We start from the raw sequence: 22,510 nt of genomic DNA, 5'->3' as shown, positions 1-22,510 counted from the left end.
AAAAGTGAGAATTATTGTTTCCAAAACATTAAATCGCAAAATTTTTGGAACTAACTACCGGAAATTATAAAATTTTTAAGTTAGGAAAAAACAACCTGAATATATAATATTAATACCAACTATTGAAATGGAAGAAGAATGTCAAGAAAAGGCAAGCGTGTTTAAAGAATCAAAAAAAGAAAAAAAACTTATTATATATGAATGGGAAATCTAATGACAAACGGACTTTTGTAATACATGTACATATATATCGTCAAGGTAACTTATGTCCAATAAAAACAAAGAGCTCAATACTATAAAGCCTATAATGATGAAATGTCTCGATAAAAAGAGAAATTCTAAATGAAACAAAAAGAAATGTGAAAATTCTAAGTGCCAAGGACAAACGCAATACTAAACGCAGGTGAAAGAAAACTGTCAAACGGAACTAGAAAAAACCACAAGGGAACATAATAACAAACGGCTTCCGGTTAACGGCCGAATCAATAAGCATGCAGACACGGAATGATGAATATATATACATATGTACGTAACAAGAGGAAAATATGGAGAAATTTCAATCACAAATAAGCTAAAGAAACATATTTCAACAAACATTCCGATGCAATCTCAGCCGGGTCAGTTAAAAGGTGGCGTAGGCGTTGCGGTGTACGATCAAGTGGCACGAAACCGAAACGCTTATGGAACGTACATACTCGTACATACATCAAATGTCACTTTGGAAACAATTTCAAAAACATATTAGAGAACAAGCGGAAAATAACAAAAACAGCACATAAAAATAGATTCTCTACATTTTCGTCGATGGTATTTGTTAGTAGTTCTCCAATAGTAAGTATACACACCTATGCGCACACACACATACTTTTTTAGTGTGGTGTAGAGTGAGGCGCTTGCGGAAGTTGTAATCCCATTTGGTGGCATAGAAATTTATGCTTGTCATAAAGTGCGTGTCATTATGATAATGCCGTTGATGCGCGAACGATGACGTTGACGTTGATGATGTCGTTGCACCAACGAGGTGCTGATGAAAATATTGTCAGCTTGATTGTTGCAACGCAAGTAGGAAACCACTTGAGTAGCGAGTAATTAAGGAAATGCTCATTACATGCAACATGCAACATGCAAATGTGCACCTAACAGATGATTGTATTTACATAAATTAGTGTTCTACTTGCTTATATTTACTTATAGATATATACATTCATACATATATATGTCATATATCGGGCATTAAAGAAGCGATTTCATAAAATTTTTCGCGGGACTGTAATAGTAAAAAGTAAAATAAATGCATACAACTTTTCGAGCATCCACTTATTACCAGACATTTTTCCGCCTGTAATTGCTCAAAAATTCTAATTTTACCGATCATGCAATCTTTCAATTATTTTGCCAACAAAATTTTAGTTTTTGTTTTTGTAGTAAATTGTGGCTAAAAATTTATTTATAAATCGAGGCAAAAATTTGAATGGAAATAGTTAATAAGCGTTCACAGTGTGAATGCCAACAATTTGCTGACGACATATTCATGATGTTACAAATGGTTTCCTTCAACTTGGAACGTGCCATTGTAATGGTGGCATGCACTTAAAATACCAATACTCATGCATGTTGCGCAGCTGTATGTATGTAAGCCTATTAAAATATTTGCAAAATCATTTCTGTGCAAATTTGTTTGCTGCGAAAAAGGGGAGAGGGTGAAACAAACGACGTGCATTACAGATGATTATTAGAAGAGGTTTGAGATATTTTTCTCCATATTTCAAATTTATTCCTTTACCAGTTTCTCTTGACTTTCTGATTGCTGTAACGTTTTTCTAACGTTTTCAGCCTCTAAACAATAAGTATCGAATATATTACTTCAGCAGGATTTGACCTGAACGATAATTCTTTTAAATATACTTCATGGTGATGAGATGAGATGAAAGCTATCACAGTCAAGGCTAAATGCAAATTTTAAATAAGCTAACTTAGGTGTTTCTTGATTTAAGTTCGAATCTCTTGAATTGGTTAGAATGGGAATGAGACATTCTACGTTGTATTTGTTATTCAGTCTCAAAATATTTTCCCATTGAAGTCTATTCTGGTGCTGTCACAAATCTTATCGATTACCGCTAGTCATAATTATCTTGAATGCCTGGAGTTAACGATTGTGATTATTTGGAGATCTTTCTGGATCAACTATGTAAGCCTAAAGTAAGACAGTTCTAATCTTTCTGAATTCATTCGACCCAGTCCGAACTTTTCATGTAGCATCATCCCTTTAACTACCGGTTCCTTTTACCTACTCAGTTATTTCTGTTTTCCCTATCTATTCCTCCTTTCTACAATATATTGTTAACATTGCGAACATTAGTGCTTACAAAACTCTATGAAGTCAGTCACTGAAAATTAAGCTAAAATTTCTTTTATTACTTCAAAGTTTTTGAGGTTAATAAACAGATGATTTATAGCTTCCTAAAAAGGAAATATTTTTTTCTCTTGAACCAAGATAAATTTAAATGTGCAATGAAGATGAGGAAAATATTTTTCTTATAAAAAGATTTCACAATAATTGTTATTATTATTAAAAAAATCACTTGAAATAAAAAACCATAATGCAAAAATCAGAATTAAAAATAATTGAAAGTGAAAAGCATTTTGCCTTTAATATCATAATTGTAGTTTAAATATTGATGTGCTATAAGTTTAAAAATAAAAGTTTAAAATATTATCCTTGAAAAACAAAAGTGAGGGGAATGTGAACGTATTTATAACAATATGAGCACACTTATCAGGATTGGTATGCATAAAATTATTTACTTTTCCAATGTTGAAGAATAAATTTTCACTTTTATTCGGAAAAAATAAATAACGTGAAAGTTTTGTGCGAATTTCAAAGTCGTTTACTCAGAAAAATCTCGCAATATCACCAGTATGTACTTGTATGTATGTACGTTTGTATTTCTATATGCATGTACGTACGTATCTGTGCTGTTAGCCAATAAATGGAGGTGGAGAAAAGTATCGAGAGTGAAATTATTGCCCATCAGAATTTAGAAATACGAGTATTATGTATAAGAATGTTCTAAGGTGTTGGAAAATAGAAGGCAGCTGTAGCACGCGCCTAATATAAAACCATATACCACTTATTATAAATACCTACACATATTTATGTGAATAAATATATCTTTATTATAAATGTTTAAAAGTTGCATGAACATTTTTCAACTGAAAACTTTTTTTCTGTGGTCAATAGTAAAATCAAACGCTCTCTAACTACGCTCGCTACTATTTTTGTACGCTCTCAGGCTTTCATTTGTATTCGGAGCAACTTCAAATGCACAGGTTGCTCAGTCGGTCTTTATGTGTACCTGATAAGATTCAGAATGAATGAAATAAATGATTTCAGTCAAGGTTCAGGTTTAAGACGTTATTATTTCCTCTTTCAAATGAGAATAAATGAGACTTTTTTGAATTTTTTTGTTATCAATAAGTAAAAATTGTAAATTCACAGAATTTATCATACTTTAATAAATCTACATATAATCAGCCATTTATTGTACCCTGAACAGGGTATATTAAGTTTGCCACGAAGTTTGTAACATAAAGAAGGAAACGTCGGAGAACCTATAACATGTATACATAAATGAACAGTATGATAAGCTGAGTTGATTTAGCCATGTCCGTCCGTCCGTGCGTCTGTGTATATGCAAAGTGGTCCGATATCGGCCGTACCGACAAATGAGCAGCTTCTTAGTAAAAAAAAGCATAGGTGTTAAATTTCAGATCGATAGCTTAAAAACTGAACGATCGGAATCAAGTGCTTGTATGGAAAGGCAATTAGGCAATAGTGAAATCTCCGAAAAAATTATACAGATCGGATGGCTATAACATATAGCTGTCAGATTAACTGAACAATCGGAGTAAAGTGCCTGCATGGAAAACTTTTTTATTTGTCGAGACATCTTAACGAAATTACAACATTTGTACCTGTGAAGGGTGTTATAGCTTCGGTACAATCGAAGTTAACATTTTTTCTTGTTTTGATTTTGATTCCCTTGATTCTGTAGCAGATATCCAGCAGGACCTCCGAAAAAGGGAACATTTTCTCAAATTCAAAAACCAAACAAATAAATTGTTACCATAGATGAGTTATGCAATGATCGAAACACTAGTAAAAATTTTGTTTTTTGTGAAAAAAATTTACATTTCATAGCGCTTTAAACTGGAAATAAATATCAAAAACTTATTTTTTTGATCATTACCTGACATATATATTTAGAAAGATAGTGTGAAAGTTTCAAGTCAATCGGTTATGACATTTCGAAAAAATTTTCCTTACCCACTCTGAAATCAGCGCTTCGAGAAGTACGCATTTAAAGTTAAAGCCGATTACAGTAAGTTAAAACAGTTTAACAAATTACTCATATCTCCGAAACTTTTTACGGGATCAACTTCAAATTTTCGGATAATAGTTTCGAATATATGGACATTCGATATATATATAAGTAAAAAAATTTTTTTTTTGAAATTCACACCTTAAATTCGTATATGATGGCATGTTGTTGTTGATGTACCCAATATATAAGTTAATACAAAAATTCAGATCTGTTCCTGGGTACATGGATCCGACGGTCACTTGAACGGTTTATAAAGATATAAAAATTCGGCGTGACTTAAACATTATCTCAAATTTAAACCTAAAACACTATAGTGCCTGACCAAATATGGAATTCTTATAAAAATAAAAATAATAGTTATATTTTATTTAATGAAAAATTACTTTTCAATCTTTAACAAAATTTAAAGTTACCGACAACAGTCAAACCAAAACCTCCACAAATTAATCGAATGGTCTTTGAAAATTTAAAAAGAAAAATTAAGTTAGTTACAATGGAATATTTCTTTTGAACCGGTAATTGCAGTCGCTAAAGAATTGCAGCTCTTTGATGTTTTTCGGATTTGAAATTAAATAATATTTTTTTCTTAATTTTGTTAATTTGAAGAAAAACAGACACATTTCACAGTAAATAATTTTATTTTCTTCCAACTCGCCTTGAACCAATAACTTCCTTGACGAAAATATATTTCATTGCTTATTTATTTTAAACTATTTTGTGTTTCCGGGCAAAGATAAATAAATGAAAAGATGTTGTAATTGTTTTGAAGACTGAATTTAGGTTCAATTTATTTTCACTAAATCATTTACTAATATGCTAATTCGGTATAAAGATTTGCAAAACTTTCGCAATTTTCATCCAATTCCACTTCCTGCCTCAAAATAAATGAAAATATTTGCTTTGCGAAGCATTAACCAGACCCATGCGCCAAATATTAGTAGCCCCGACACACCCACTGTGCGCCCACCTACTGGCTCAACTCGCGTGTATCTACAGCTACCGCTTCCTTTCAGTCTTCACTTAACAAAGAATTCTTAGCGTAAACAAATTGCTGCGTCAAAAAGATGAAGAACAAACCAGCGAATATAATAAATGTTTTTAATAATTTATTTTGTCTGAGTTCTGGCTATTTTAATGTACTATTTTTCAAAGAATTGTTTACATTTCGACATAAGTTAGACATAAAACAAGAAGAAGAATCAAGAAAAATAAACAATTAAAGAAAAAGCTCTGCGCAATACGGATTATAAAAGAAGAAGATTTTATAGTGAGATATAATGCTCGATTTTAAAAGAATTTTGAAGAAGATTACCGAACTCGTGTACAAAACATTTTTCGTTGTCTTGTGGTCTTTCTTGTGTTTGGAAGCCAAAGTTGCCAACTTTTTATTGTTGGCTTTTTATTATAATTATTTTTTATTTTTTTAATTTTTTTGTAATAATTTATTATTTATTACGTTGCCATATATTGCAAATTAAATATATATAAATGACTGGGTTATGATCGCAGTGCAAAACTTGAAGCCTGTTTTGATTATTTTAGATATTTTTTATTGAAAAGATTTACCATAAGATGCATATGAATCTACGACATAATAAAATAATTATTTTAAATCAAAATAGAACCCCAATTACCTCGGCCATTCCGGGGACTAGTGGAAATTTCGTTAACGGTTTCAATGAGACTAGTGAAAAAGTTATGAAACTTATTTAACTATAGTCTACAGAGAAGGAAAAAGAGAGAGCGAGCACCACTTACTAATAAGTAAGAAGGGTTAGTGCTCAAGTATTTTTCTATAATAATTAGAAGACAAGATTAGAAAAACTGTAACACAGAATTTCTACTCGTTTCAATATACTTTTATAAACTCTCTTACATATATATAATATTATTTATATTATCTTCGCGGTTCTAATTACTTTCTCTTCTTTTTTCTAGATGTTGAAGAATTATCTACAAAATTAATGGCTAAATTAGCAGAAGTACAGAGTATGGAGGGTGGAACATTCTTTATTGGCAACGCCGATGCATTAGGTGTATCAACGAATTTCCAGCCGCAACATGTGCTATTACCGGGTAAGTGGACTTTGTAGAATATAACAAAAAAAGTAATTCGAGGTGTTCAGTTTTGTGCTTTTACTAAAATAGATTAAGATTTACAAATATAACACAATGTAGAGATTTTTCGAAATCGAAAAAAATTTTGATGAAAGTTTTGTAGCAGCTGGAGATCACATTTAGTGTTAAACTGGTAGGAAGATAAAAGCGTCGATAGTTGTTCAAACGATAGTTAAAAAACGGACTCATATATATTTTAATTAGATTTTTTAGTGCTCCTCTAAATTTCATGTAGAACGAATTCCTTATATTTACAATAGTTTTTTCAATGAAATTTGAAGTTTCTAGCTGTTGAGCTTGGATCGATTACATCCCTCTCTGCGTAATATATCCATAGGACATCATGGCGCTTTTGAATAAGAGTATTACTTCAAATTTCAGCACCCGAAACTCAAGTTGTTTGAAAAGAAAACATAGACCAGTAATGCTCAGAGACTTAAGGCGAACATTTATGTCTAAAACATTGCTATTCTAACTGAAAAGCATTTGTAAAAGTTATGAAAACTCAGCAACTCCTATTTTTATCATTAGAGGTGTCCACTAAATTGAGGTTAATGTTGAAAACATTCTCCATATATATTAAAAATCAACAAGTCAAATGTCGAGAATCGATTTTTTTATTCTTAGCTTAGAATCTTCAATAATAAAACGAATTTATCGTAGTACAATCCGTAATTTTGCAACATATGGTTTTGAAAAATGTAAAATATCGACACACAACTACAAGTCTGTACATATTTGTGTAGTATACAGGTAGTTCACAGTTATTCAGCTCTCTTTCGCCTTCAGTGCCACATAGAGTGAATACCAAAAATAATTTACACGCCACTTGAGTATGACAATGAAAAATAATTGAAGTGCTTGACTCTTGACTCCTTTTTTTTTGACTATCCCTTAGGCGCTATTTGGCTGAACCAATGAGACTCGGATTATTTCAAGAAGACTACATTGTTTTTTGTGTTGTACCATGACCGTTTAAGAGGCAGGCGTGTATGATGTGCGAGTAAAATCCTCTGTGGAAATTAATTGTTTCTGGTGTTTATTTTATGAGTGACATCAGTTACAGAATACCCGCTGTTGCGCATTTGACATCCTTTCTGGTATACCTATTGTGTTAAAGTGCTATGGAAGTACTAAAGAGTACACTTACGTACGCTTTCGTTGTGTGAGCGTCTCGCATGTGCTGGGTTCAAGCACGAGCCACGCCTGCAACTTGAGAAGACGAAGGTGGAGACATGGAAAGTGTAAAAATTTGCATATAAATGTGTGTCGCACGAAAAAAGCATTCAAAAATCAAAATTCAAAAAACTTTCTACGACTAAAATGTATTACAGGAATCTATAAATAAATATCGACGCGGTACTGAGTGACAATTATGATGTGTGGCTGCCATACGAGACGTGTCGCCAGACATATCCATTTATGCCCCACAACTGACTGGGAGAGAGCTTCTCATAAGAGCCTCAAGCATGCGTTTCCATCCTATTTATATTTTTTGGCTCGATTTTCTCCATTGATTGAATGTTATTCATACTAAAAACAAAAAGACAAAAAAAATCTTCGATAAATATGTTCAGAAAGCATCGGTAATTAATTTTTCAAACAATATTGCACATAAATACGCTGGTGAACCCTCCTTTTTTGAATGGCAAGTGCGAATATGAATAGCTTTAACGTGTGATTTATTGAAATGTTGACGCGCCAACATGTTAATGAAAAGTACTTTTATTACTCAAACAAAAAAATGGAAAACAATATGCTATTAAAGTTATGAAAAGAACAACAAAAATAATAACAAAAGTAAACAATAACTCTTGAACTGACTGCAGAAAAGTTTCGACATAATTGCTGCATGTCTTCCGACCCCGAAATAAACAGCTGTGTAATCCTACGGTTTGCGTTAATTGTCCGCGAATCGCTTGTGCATTTCTTCTTGTATTTTTTTTTACAGAATTTGCTTCTTCCAAAATGTATTTTTGTAAAACGAAATTTTATTTGCTTGCCGATCACGTCCGACCCATTCTGACAGACGTGCCACAAATAACAGTCAAAAAGTAATGCAGTTTTTTTATATGTTGCATTAATATAATAATTCTGTTGTGGTTTGATAGCTTTTTCATTGTTCTTGTAGTTTTGCGTATTTATAATTTCGGGGTCTTCCTCGATCATCATACAATTGGGCATTAAAATTCTGTGTTGAACTTTTTTGCACTAACTGTGGTGACAGTCATATGTCACTTGAGTTTGACAATTCTGAAACGATAAATTTGCAGTGGTTAAAGTGAAAAATTTGCCATGTTTTAAGGATTGGAACAAGTGTTAATTTATATGTAGATGCGAAGGGAACAAGATACAAAGTCCTTATGAAATATTAATAATGCTAAAAAGATTAAAATTTATGAGAGTGCTTTATTACTTAATGAAGAAACTATTGTTTTATGATTTGAGACCAACGAAGCCAGTTGAGGGCTAAAATGTTATTTGTTTATAGAATGCTTTTCCCAAAAATTCTGCAGTTAGTATTTTTTATCGGTCTCCGACATTTTTCGTGTTTTCTGAAGACTGATTTTTGAAGGTCAACATTGTGTGTAGAAAAATAATTTCTCAGTCTCAGTTTTAAACAAAACATTCCAAGAGGCACAACGTCTTGAAGTGTGAAGGGTTTTCAAACTCAAATTATTTAAACTCATTTTTCAATCAAAATATGTTTTTAGACATTTGGAGTAAGAGGAATCAGACTATGTAATTTATTATTACAGAAAGAACACACCAGAGCATGCTATGTTGCCCCAAATAAAAAAAATTTCACATTCCACAAAGAATGTCTTCATAGTATTTGATTTCCTATACTTAAATTTAAATTTAGGAACTGTTTTATCCGTATATTTTCCATTAGCTTCTCTAAATCTTCTAGTATGTACACTTGAATACAAATATTTACTTCTAAATTTCAATAACAATGTATGGAGCCTTTGATATCAACTTTATTAAGGGATTAGACCAGTCTAGAGTTTTCAAAAAGGTCAAACTTTAACAATTTAATCTGAGAGCAGGGATTAAGTAATTAAATTTATCTCTTTCATACATCATTGAGTGTACATACCGTACCAAGTAAATTTGGATATTTTTCGCTATGCATACGTTTGTCGGCAATAAAGCTGGACGTATAAGATCTCTAAATTATATTAATACAAAATACAGATTTATTTCCAAAATAGCTGTAGCATATATGGTATTTACATTTATATTTATACATTTCCTTTCATCTTTTAATCTCTTTCTCTGTTCTTTAACTCCTTACAGAAAAACCGGCAAAACATCATGAACGGCGTATCTTAAAAACATTACAACCCGGTAATGTTTATATTGAGGAAAATGGCTCAAAAGGATGAGTCAGACATTTTTCAACTATTAATTCTTACAACAATGTGGCCAACGTTAACATTTGGAATTGGAAATGTAAAATCAAAGCAATAACTTTTTCAATCGGACGAAATATATACCGTAATTAACTACTTAATAAAAATGAAAACAAAACGATGTTTGATTAGTAATTAAAGCAACAAACAAACCGTAAAAAATTATGACTTTAACTACTTATCTAGATGTTATAAATTAGTACGAGTATGGCGGGCACTGTAAAATTCAAAAAATAATTGATTGGAAATTATGAAAATAATAAAAATATTCGTCTATAATCATATTGACATAGCATTCGTGTAAACGTATACCCTGCGAGATTTTTGTTTTTACAATAATCTAGAGCATTTGTAAATAAATATCGTTTGATTTAAAAAAAGTTCCAACGGTTCAAATATATAAATTTAATATCAAAATATAAATTTTGGGACATTTCATTGTTCATTTTGAGTAACAAAATTGATTAAAAGGAAAAGAGGAAAAGGTGATACTTTCTTGGGAAATTTCAAGAGATTTTATGGACAGTATTTTTTTTGTATTTCTATTTTGTTGAATTTTTTAAGCTCATTTTGGAAAAAAAAATTTTTTGTTTTAATGTAACACTTTTGTTTTTACTATTTTCTTCACGAATAACAAAATAAATATTTCCGTGCGTAGAATGAATTAATTGTAAGAAATTAACGTATTTTGCACGATTGTATGAACTTTTAAATTCAAATTAGCAGTAAAGAGCTTGAAATTAAACTAAATTTGTAAATTCATTTTAGATCGAAAAAACTGTCACCATAAAACATGGAGTTGTATTTCGCATTTCTAAATTAATTTCTCGCAGGGTATACTTGTATAACAGCAACTACGTGTACATGCACAATTTAACAACACATTTTATGGCTTATATAACGGTACTATCTATTCGTTTATTCATAAAAGTTGGCATACACATCTACATAAATAGATACGTATATACATAATATTAACATAATGTACATAAGTATGTATGTGCTAGGTATGGAATATTTTTGGTTAGAATATCTCGCTCTACTAATATATACCCATATTCTCTGTTGTTGACTTGTTGTAAAAATAAAATTTTATAATTAAAAGTAAAAAAATATCTAAATTAGCTATCAAAAATTAATGAAATAAATTACATAAAAAAAAAATGGAAAAACTAAAAATAAATAGCAATAAAAATTGATAAAACTAAAATTGAGCTTTGAAAAAAAAAATTTATTATTAATAAAATATTTTAATATTAATAAAAATTAAAAAAATAAATAATAAAAACTGAACTTGGTAGTTTCTATAAAAGGCTATAAATATTTTGTATACATATATACGTATGCATTTGGTATATAAACAAATTTTTAAATTGTAAATATGCTTAATACTAATATATAATTGTATGTTTACGCTAACATTAAAATTTATGTTTTTTTTTGTAGTTAAAAATAACTACATTTATATAAATAACTAAAAATTTATTATCGTTTAATTTTTACTTAATGTATTGTAAATACTATAAATGTTTTTATTGCCTAATAACATATATGGGAAAATGAAACTAAGTATATCACAAACATATCCAGTAACAGTAATTTATGCTACACAGTGCATAGTTATTTATAATTTTCTCAAAAAAAAAAACAAAAAAAATAATATAAAAAACACATATAAATATAATTAAAAAAAAAAAACAATAACAGCAAGCTAGTACGCTCAACAATATTTTTACTCTTACTCCTGCATTTGTATGTTGACAAAACAAAAACAAAAATTTTTTATAAATTATTTAAGTTTTAAGTTGACATATCGATTTGATCGTTAAACGATTTTTCTTTAAATTTTTTATTTAATTTTATTTCGTGTATTTTTAGCTGCTAAAATTCGATTATGTAACAACATATTTTATACATACATACGTACATACATATTTTCGTGTATTTTTGTATATGTATAACGAAATACATATTTAAATTAGTGTTGTTGCATTGTATTAAAATATACAGATGTATCTACTTATATATTATATATACTTACATATTTGTTTGGTTAATTGTATTTATGTATGAAAAATAACTGTATGTGTACATATGTTTGCGCGTATCTATCTATGTATGTCTACATATTATATATTATGGTTAGGTGTAAGAGCGGGTAATTAATAATGGTCAAAGGCATAAAGTGTGTAATAAAATATATTTTGAAACAAATGAGACGATATTAAAATAATTCGAAAAACATGGTAAGTAACATCCTTCCTGAATCCTGATATACAATCTATAAAACAGAGCCAACAAAAAATTTGATAGAAATCCAAACTTAGTGTAATTCTAATGAAATATCAGAGACTACCAACTAAAAGTTTTGAGCCCAATGAAACTTTTTCAACTTCCCATATATATATAGTATATTGGGGGAAATAAATCCACCTAAAATATATTAGGTAGGTAGGTAGGTAGAGTGGCTGTCTTTCGACACACCTAGGCTTTAGGAGGCCCATTGTGATATCACCGGGTCTAAGGTCCCCTCACTCTATTGTTTCCTCTCTGAACCACCCCGTACTTCTGATGAACTTCATCAGTAAGATAAGCTTTACCGTGCAACCTCCGAGACGTCGTCAAGAAACCCTCGATCGATGGCTGCGATTATTTTCCCGTATAGAGCCGTGCAATCGCATAGAAGATGTTTAATGGTCTCCTCCTCTTCTACCTCCAGACAACTTCTGCAAAAGTCGGTATATGTCATACCAAGTCTACTTGCATGTCTGCATATTAGACAGTGGCCTGTTAGTACTCCTACTAGAGTTCTTAAATCATTCCGTTTGAATTTTAACAGTCGGCATGTGCGACTCATATTCCATTCATGCCACGTTTGCCTGCTAGTTGAGCAAGTCAGGGACTAATTCCACTGAGACTCACCTATGTTTATGATATGTTTGTCGATTAAATATCTACAAGTAGTCAGAGGCATATACTTGTATATGTCCTCCTTACCAGATTCTAGTTGTAGGTTGGTGCCTGTTCTGGCTAGTTCATCTGCTACACAATTCTCACCTTGTCCTGGGATTCATTGCAGGTTTATCGTGAAATAGGATGTCAGATCACTGGTCACTGTCGAATTAGAAGTATATCTAAAAACAAAAAAAATATAAAACAAGTAAGGAAGGGCTAAGTTCGGATGTAACCGAACAATTTATACTCTCGCAAAGTCAAATGGTATACTCGTTTGAGATTTCTTTTTGGATTGACTGATATTTTCGGTAGAAGGTCAACTATAGGCACTGGGGTCCACATATTTAGTACTTAGGGGTTTGAACAGTTTTGGTTCGATTTAGACAATTTTTGGCCGCAAGGTGGCATACTTTAATTGCATTATTCACGCAAAGTTTTACCCCGATATAATCATTGTTACCTGATTTGCATAGTGGAAAGTGAAAGAATCAGATGGAATTGAAAATGGTGTTATATGGGAAGTAGGCGTGGTTGTAGTCCGATTTCGCCCATTTTCGCACTATAATATAGAAACATGAAAAGAGCGTTATGCACCGAATTTGGTTGAAATCGGTTAAGCAGATCTCAAGATATGGGTTTTCACCTAAAAGTGGGCTGTGCCACGCCCACTGACTAATTTTGAACGCGGTTCCTATAAAGCCAATTTATACCATCTAAGAGATAAAATTTAATGTCTCTGGCGTGTTTAGTGCTTGATTTATCGCGCTTTTAGTAGTTTTTAACAGTACCGTTATATGGGGAGTGGGCGGAGTTGCCACCCGATTTCAACTATTTTCACACCGTCAATAGAAGTGAATTTTGTTATTATAGCATTAGCGGCTTAGGAGATATGCACATTAAACCTATTAGAGGCGGGACCACGCCCACTTAAAAAAAAAAGTTCTAACTGCAGATGCCCCTCCTTAATGTGATCCTGTGTACCAAATAACAGTCTTGTTTCTTATTGCGGAGCTTAGTTATGGCAAGTTATTTGTTTTTGATTAATGGCGTTTTGTGGGCGTGGCAGTGGTCCGATTACGCCCATCTGCAATACCAACCGTTTCACGGTACCAAGAAACATGTCTACCAAGTTTCATAAAGATATCTCAATTTTTACTCAAGTTAGAGCTTGCACGGACGGACGGTGACGGACGGACGGACGGACGGACAGACAGACAGTCACCCGGATTTCAACTCGTCTCTTCATCCTGATCATTTATATTTGCATAACCCTATATCTAACTCGATTAGTTTTAGATGATACAAACAACCGTTAGGTGAACAAAACTATTATACTCTGTAGCAACAGGTTGCGAGAGTACAAAAAAATAAACAATTTAACCTAATTTAATTGATATAACGTAAATACAGACAGATATAAGCGGAATTAAGTCAATAGGAACGGCCAAAAATCCTCAAATATGGCGAACTGGAACTAGCGGAAGATCTGAGCCATTTTTTAAATAGAGTTGTAGTATAATATTAGTACTATTTGTGTTCGACTTTTTTTCTTTTGTTGTAAACATATCTTAAAGTTGGAATCAATCGAAATGAACAAAACTGTTATACCATGCAGAAACCTTGAGTGAAGGTAATGGGGTTTCAAGCTTCAAACTCTCTCAGGATGCTAAAAGCGTGATTATTTTGTATGGTTGTAAATTTGTGAGGGGTAAGGTTTTAAGTAGAACTCAATTTGTACACGAAATGATATTAAGACTATTAAATATTGCCAACTAAGCAATAAATCGGGAAAATATTTTTAAATGCGTAGAAAAGTAGTACGATAATCTTAATTAAAGATGTGTTTTCAAATCGTATTAAAAGAGTTATAAAATATATACATACAAGTATGTATGAGGTGTGTTCAAAGGAAACGGGAAATTTTGATTTTTCGCGAGCTGTGTACATTCGATTATCGATATTTTGTTTTTGTTATAATCGGAAATATATGTTTATCATGTGTTTGCGTTAGGAGCCAATTTCGATTAGTAGTTTGTATTTGACAACAGAATAGGTTAATCACCTTTTTACGTGCTCTTCGATTTGGTATAAAGAATATGTATTAAATTTTGCGGTTGAACAGGCGAAGAAAACATCGAAACAGTGAAAAAAGTTGTGCTTAAAAATCGTCGAATCACTACTAGGGAAGTTGCAGATGATGTGTGGCAGCGAAGTTTGTTCCGAAATTGCTAAATTTTGAGCAAAAGCAATGTCGCATTAGTATCGCTCAGAAGTTATTGAATGACGTCAACACTCAGCTTTTGAGACATCGATCTAAAATTTTTCTTCCGTCCTTTTCTCTCCAAGAAGCTGTTTCTTTGTCGGAACCGTCGAAATAGGTCCACTATAGTATATAACTGCCATACAAACTGAACAATCAAAATCAAGTACTTGTATGGGAAACTTTTCTATTTGACGAGGTATCTTCACGAAATTTGGCATGGGTTCTTATATAAGGCAATGGTGCAATATCCGAAAAAAATTTTCAGATCGAGTGACTATAGCATATAGGTGCCATACAAACTGACCGGGCAAAGCTCTAGTAAGAAGCTTCAGTTCAAACAAAGTTAACGTTTTTTCTTGTTTATTTCTAAAATTGGAATAAGAACTGTCATGAAAATGAATAAATTTCAAGCCATACAACATTTTTTCCCTTATGATTCAATTCAGGTGGATATATTGAGGAGGAAAATAATTTCGCCTTCACACGATTACCATTTTCAATATTTTGCAATATAATTTTAGTTTGACGTTAACAAAATAGAAATGATTAAAAGAGCAGTTCTCCTGCAAAATTAACTCTACGTTTTATTGAAATTTAATGAATAAAGTAGATCAGAACAAACAAAAAAAAACAATCGAAATTCAGTTGCACACAGATTTTGAGTAATAATACGTTTATGAGATAAAGATGATAAGTGAAAATATTACATTATACATATATGTGTATACAGATAAGTGTGGACATTGAATATAATTCAAGAAATGATAGTTTTCTTTATATAATTATTTTGTTTTTATCCTCTTGCAACATGTTGCTACAGAGTATTATAGTTTTGTTCAATAAATAAATACAAAACAGACGGAATGCATAAAATTCATGCGTAAATCACCGCATTAAGGTAAGGCTTTGTTTATTAGCTGATATGATAATAAGTTACTGTCAACTCATTAAAAAATCATTCAAGTCAAGGCAGAATACCTACCGCATATTTTCTATATTTTTCATAAATCGTGCAATTACATCACTACTCACAAATGCAGCTAAAAGCGTTTTATTATCCCATCACAATTCAATGCCTAGGCCAGACGAACGCCAGGCAAATGTGACAATCGCACGGCACTCGCGCGTATGGACCCAGCCAAGGCGCTCGGCGCGACACAACAAGTAGTCAATTGGCATTCAATTGCCAGCACACATTTACATGCAATCGCGAGTATCCATCGCATAAAATTTCGATGAAGCCACAAATCACAGCACCGTTACAGCTGCCACAAATGGCACCGGGTAGTCTCCAAAGGAGGAGATGCCAACAAAAACAACACGGATAATGATAATAATAAATACAACAAATAAAACAAACGAAAATAAATGGCAGGCAACTGCAATAATAAACAACAACAACCCTAAGATAGGACGACAAACTACGAGCAACAGTTGCAACCGTAGCGCTGTGTTTGTTTTTGTTGTTGTTGCTGTGGTTGTGGTTGCTGCGGTGCAGTGAAGCAAAGCCAAAGAAATTAAAATTTCAAAAGTGTGCTTCAGCGACTATTTGCAAATTACACACACTTCAATGGCGAGGAAATTGAATTTAATGCAAAATTCATTTTAATAATATGAAATAGCTGAGGGGAGAGTAAGGAAATCAAAAAAATTGTAATCTCCGATGCAAATTGCACGAGCTTCTGCATTTACGGCTAAGTATATATGTATACATATGTATGTACGTGTGTGTGTTTGTGCCCGATCGTCAGCAGCCACGTCTGTTGCATTCCTAATTTCTGTTGCAAATTTTGCATGACAAAAACGAGGCGAATTGCCTCCAAAGTGTCTCCGCTACGTAAGTCGACGGCAATCGGCAACGGTGGGCGCTGCCTGCACCTCCTTCAATCTGTTTGATGTTGCATGTGCGACAATTTTTTCGCTTATTTCCTATAGAACGCATTAGACTGGCATTCATGCTACGGGCCTCTGCTCTCCGGCGTACTCGCACTTCACATTGAAATATCTGCCATTGATGTGGCCAAGTTTTTCCTTTATTTTCTAATTCCCTTAAAGATGCTGTGTGCTGATTAAATAACAAAGCGTTGATTCTGTCATTTGGCCATGAAATTTACGTAACTCAAAAGGGATGTACATATGAAATAAGAACGCGAATTCTAAAATTTCTAGAGACGGAAAAAGGTTGTTGTCTATAAGCGAGAATGTCTTTAAACTAGAAAAAAAGAAGTTGCGTCACCAAGAGGACTCTAGGAATTCCACTTTTGATTAGAAGCTTCCTGAGCTTCCTATGTGTAGTAACTCAGATGTGTTTCAGCCTTAGTACAAGGCGTTTATATCATATCAACCGATTGCTGCAGGTAAGGTTTAACTAAAAAACGTATGAGATCAATTCAAACGCCATCCTTTCAAAGAAAGTTTTCAACGTAACTTGACTTTGCTTTTATAATCTTGCATCATGTTACATACTCTGTTGCTAGTAAGGAGAGTTAATTTCGGGTGTAACCATACATTTTCTACTTTTCAACTTGCATGGATGAAAACCGGGGACTCACTTTCAGGCGTTGACAACACTGTATATTAACACTAAAGGGAGCTAAACGAAGTATTGATCGATTCTCCCCATATATGACATACGGGCATAGTATTATCAGAAAAGAATTTTTCCGAATTTCAATCTCACAGATTGACCAATATTTTCAATAAAATGTTCGCTGTAGGAACTGGGGTTCACATATCCGGTATCTAGGTGCTTGAACAGTTGTAGTCCGATTTTAAAAACTTTTGGTCATAAGCCTACTATAAGCGCCACTATTCATGCAAAGTTTGATCCCCATATATTCATTGGGGCTTGATTTGCATAGTGGAAAGTGAAAGAATCAGATGGAATTTAAAAGTGTGTTAAATGGGAAGTAGGCGAGGTAACATAAATTGTCAAGATAATATCACATACCAAATTTGGTCAGTATTGGTCAACGAGGTCCTGAGGTATGAGTTTTCACCTCAATGTGGGCGGTGCCACGCTCATCGACTTTTTTTACCCCGTCTGCTATAAAGCCTTCTGGCAGAGATACTAAATTTAATTACTCTGGCATATTTATTTAATGATTTATCGAGCTTTTAGTGTTTTTTAAGAAAACCGTTATAATTTATATTGAGCGAATTTGGTTGTTGCATCTTAAGTGGTTTAGAAGATATGTGCATTAAGCTTCTTAAAGGGTGGGACCACACCCATTAAAATTTTTAGCGTAAAGGTGGTTCTTGGTACTACGATCACCTGTGCCAAATTTCAGTTTTATATCTGAATTTAGTGCTAAATTATTTTACTTTATAGGTTTTCGTTTAATGGCGTTTTGTGGGCGTGGTAGTGATAGTGGTCCGATTGCGCCCATCTACGAACTCGTCCTTTCTTTTTTGACAAAGGAACACGTGTACTAAGTTCTATTATAATATCTCAATTTTGACTTAAGTTACATCTTGTATTGGCAGACGGACAGATGGACAGACACTCAACAACAACATTTCAACTTCTCTCATAATCCTGATTAGTTATATACAAGTATATACATATAGCTCCATATCTATCTGGATTATTTTTAAGTGATACAAACAACCGTTAAGTGAACAAAACTATTATACTCTGTATCAACATGTTGCAAGAGCATAAAAATATTATTTGGAGTGGATAACCTTTAACATTTAGGGGTATGAAAAATAGATGTTGGCCGATCCTCAGACCTACCCGATAAGTACACCAAATTTCACCAAAAAAGTTCTATTTGAACTGGACTCTATATAATAATAAAACGAAGAAAGCTGTTGCGTATCAAATATTTCTTTTAATAAATGAACTTCCAGATAATAATAAATATAATAAAAGTTTTTATTCTATAAATGTGAGTTAGAATTAGGAAAGTTGATGAATGTATATACCAGAAAATACGAGTATCTCCAAAACCCCTGTCACCTGTAAACTATTGCAAAAGTCGTCAAGTTTATATAGCGAACTTCGAAAAGACTACCTCAACTATCTAAAATAAATTTTGTTTGGTCAGAGTTTTTGGATAGTCCAACTTACTCAGCCCAACCGCCTGTACCTTTCGTACAGAATATTCTAGTGGACTGCTGTCAATATTTCAGACGAATTGGAGTAGAAGTATTTTTTTCATGGCGTTAAAATGGAAAAGTATGTTCGGTGATACAATGCTTGTTTTTGGAAGGGAAATTATGGGGTGAAGGCAAAGAGCGCTTGTGCGATACCCCTAAAAGAGACGCCACCGGTTTAAATATGTTAAACGAGTTTCGACATGGTCGATAATTTTTATACAACGTTAAGCATATTCCAATACATTTATTTTCTTCTCAAATCTAATAAGAATTGAACGCTAACCTCGACTTTCCACTCATTATATGTAGCCACACGAAACTTGAACATGTAAATACCCCTCGGTAGGGGCATCAGCCGAAACATAGCATTATTCATTACGAAGCTCTTCTCAATGAGATCATGCTGTATGCCAAGCAAACAGAATTAGTAAAATTTAATTTCAATTATTTCCATCATAACTGTACTTACATTATAGGGACAGGTATTATTTTTATTTAAATCTTCGCTATCGCATCAAAGTATACATATCTTTGCAAATGGCATACGCGCTGGAATCTTCATAAATTTGCAATAATCATACGTTTTATTGTACAAAAATGGTTTAAAGGAATTAGTTGTATGCCAGAAGCTCAAATTTATCTGGAATTTGATAAGTTGTTAAAAATAAATCCTAAAAATAACTGTCTTCCTCACACTGATATTATTTACTGGTAGTTGATAGGCCCACACATGTATATTCATTGAGATTTCGTTTTGACACAAGTATGCGCCATCGTTTGAAATCAGAATAATTATTATCTAAAGATGTGCAAAAAATAATTGCTATTTTTGCGGACGAATCGACAAAGAAGTTCTGCCGTCATCGCGTATAAAATATGTAAATAACAAAAAAAATTTTTACTCATTATACTCGTTAAGAAGCTGGTTGCTTATTAAATGGTGCAAAAAATGCCTTGGAATAATTGAGTGGTTGTTAAAATTTTAAATGCGTGGAATCTTTGTAATTATTAGTATATAGTAATTATAGTTTGGTAATCATACAATTAGTTTTAAATTACATGGAAATTATGAAATTCCGATCGCGGTTATTGGTAAATATTTGGCCAAACTTCTCGTATAAAGATCGATCAAAAGATCAGTTTTGACATATAACTAATGGTCCAGTATCTCCGGGAAAACTTATTATACCTGAATAGAGTATATGTTTATATAATATTTATAAAAAAATGTATCCATAAATGATTAGCATGATGAGCTGAGTTGATTTATCCATGTCCGTCTGTCTTTATATACGTGAACTAGTTCCTCAGTTTTTGAGATATCGCTCTGAAATTTTACACAACTAAATCATTTAGCTGCCACACAAACCGATCTATCAAAATCCAGTTGTTGTATGGAGAACTTTTTTATTTCACAAGATATCTTCACAAAATTTGGCATGTATTATTATCCAAGACAATGCTATACAAGTAATATCTTTGCAAATTGTTCAGATCAGATTACCGTAGCATTTAGCTGTCATACAAAGCGATCTATCAAAATCCAGTTCTTGTACTTGTCTTGGCAACTTTGTGAAGGGCATTCTAGTTTTCTTGTTTTTAATTTAAGTTAAGCGAGATTTTAGTCTAAGTTTACTGTTTAACTAACTCAGAGATTTTATAGTTTTGAACAGAACAGTTCTTCTGCTTTTTAGATAGTAGTATATTCCTTTGCTTTGCCGGGGATTTAAACCCGCAAAAGTTACATGCTCAACTTGTTAACGTACAGCGTCAAATTATTAATAAAAGTACGAAAGTTATTGAACCTAAACGTCCTGATCGTGTTGCAATTGTCCGAATTGCTTTATAAATAAAACTATAGATATTAATAAATGCGTATATATTTCAACCGGTTTTATGTCAGTTTTTCTATGAAATGTTTCAATTAAGTATATTGTCAGATATATACGGAAGACTAACGGAAAACAGACAAAGGAAATTTTTTCGACGTAATATGTCAGAAAGGAAAAAGTTATAGACAGATGTCACCCATTTCTGAATACTAATCGTGACTCAACCTTTCGGAAAATTTTGTCTCAGATGGCATTCTACACGGTATAATCAACCAGAAGGTATATTTGGTTTATGGAGATAAAACATTAGAAATATTTATGGTAGTCGTCTATCATTGGGGTTTGAAAAATCGATTTTCTTTGTATATTTCTAATGAAGACATATACAATATAATAAGGATAGGTTAGGTTAGTGTGGTAGGTTACTGAGCCACGCATAGACTAGTTTTGGTACGTTGCGATGCCAAATGGAGTTCAGTTACGAGATGCATGAGGAGTAGTCATCCGTGACGATGCCTGCGCTTACCGCGAATTTCAATAGACTCTGTGGTCTCACTTGATCTCGATACCTCTTCCAGTATCTCGCAGTGTCTCATACCGTAGGGCCTAAATGCTTAAAGCGTAGCTTTGTTAATACGGTATAAGGTTGCTCTTGACGTATTCTGCAGCTTTCTCGACCTGTGGCCCCATTCTGCAGACGTGTGCCGTCACCAGACAGTGACCAGAAGGTATTCCGATCATGTTCCTACAGTTCCTTCTATCGAGTTCCAGTAGGAATTTTGTATACGTCGGATCTACCGTTTTACACATGACGTTTGACGTTTTGCACCCAGGTAGATCATTCCATCGCGTTTTGATTTTCCTTATCATGCTTCTGTCCATATCGATCGTCGTATAGACAATGATTGGGTTTTCCAATGTTTATCACGTTTTCGTTATTAACTGTTTTATTATTCAAACTACCCTTGGAGGCAAGAGAAGAACAAATAAAGTATGGTTTCTAAGTAACACAGACTATTTAAACGAGGCAGAACCTCATACGAAGATCACTCAATGTATGAGGTGAAGAATCATTGAGTATTCAGTCTAATACCAGTATGGGCCGAAGAGATACAATATTCAAACCTTGCTTTCCAGGCATTTTGACTTTCCCCACTTATTCAGCAAAAAAAAATCGCTCAAAGTCAAAGTGACTGAAAAATCCGTGTAAAACTGGGAACGACTGGACAGTTTTTCGGCTGCCGTTAGCTAAAGATACTGGACCTGCAATTCTTTGTTGCTCTTTTTGGTGTTACTGCCAATGCTGATTGTATGCTGTCCCATTGTAAATTATGTGTTGCACATGAGTGTACACCAACATACCTACACACTTTTCATGTACTTGCATGTGTGGATGTGTTTATAAACAAAGAGTAAATGCCTGCCAACACATTT

At 32.8% G+C, this 22,510-nt stretch overlaps 1 protein-coding gene across 2 annotated transcripts in view; it reads left to right on the top strand.

The window, feature by feature from the left end:
- wgn (Tumor necrosis factor receptor superfamily member wengen) overlaps window positions 1-12,136 on the top strand; it is a 48,848-nt gene extending 36,712 nt beyond the window's left edge. For both annotated transcript variants that reach the window (XM_014232074.3, XM_014232075.3), the window contains exons 4-5: window positions 6,324-6,461; window positions 9,807-12,136. In XM_014232074.3, the coding sequence (XP_014087549.2) occupies window positions 6,324-6,461; window positions 9,807-9,895 (227 nt within the window). In that variant the 3' untranslated portion in view covers window positions 9,896-12,136. The remainder of the gene's footprint in view (window positions 1-6,323; window positions 6,462-9,806) is intronic.
- Window positions 12,137-22,510: the final 10,374 nt, after the last annotated feature.

This window comes from Bactrocera oleae, chromosome 5 (genome assembly GCF_042242935.1).
Source record: "Bactrocera oleae isolate idBacOlea1 chromosome 5, idBacOlea1, whole genome shotgun sequence".
NCBI lineage: Eukaryota > Metazoa > Arthropoda > Insecta > Diptera > Tephritidae > Bactrocera > Bactrocera oleae.
Note: the sequence above shows the minus strand (reverse complement) of the source record. Positions and strands in the feature narration are given on the sequence as shown.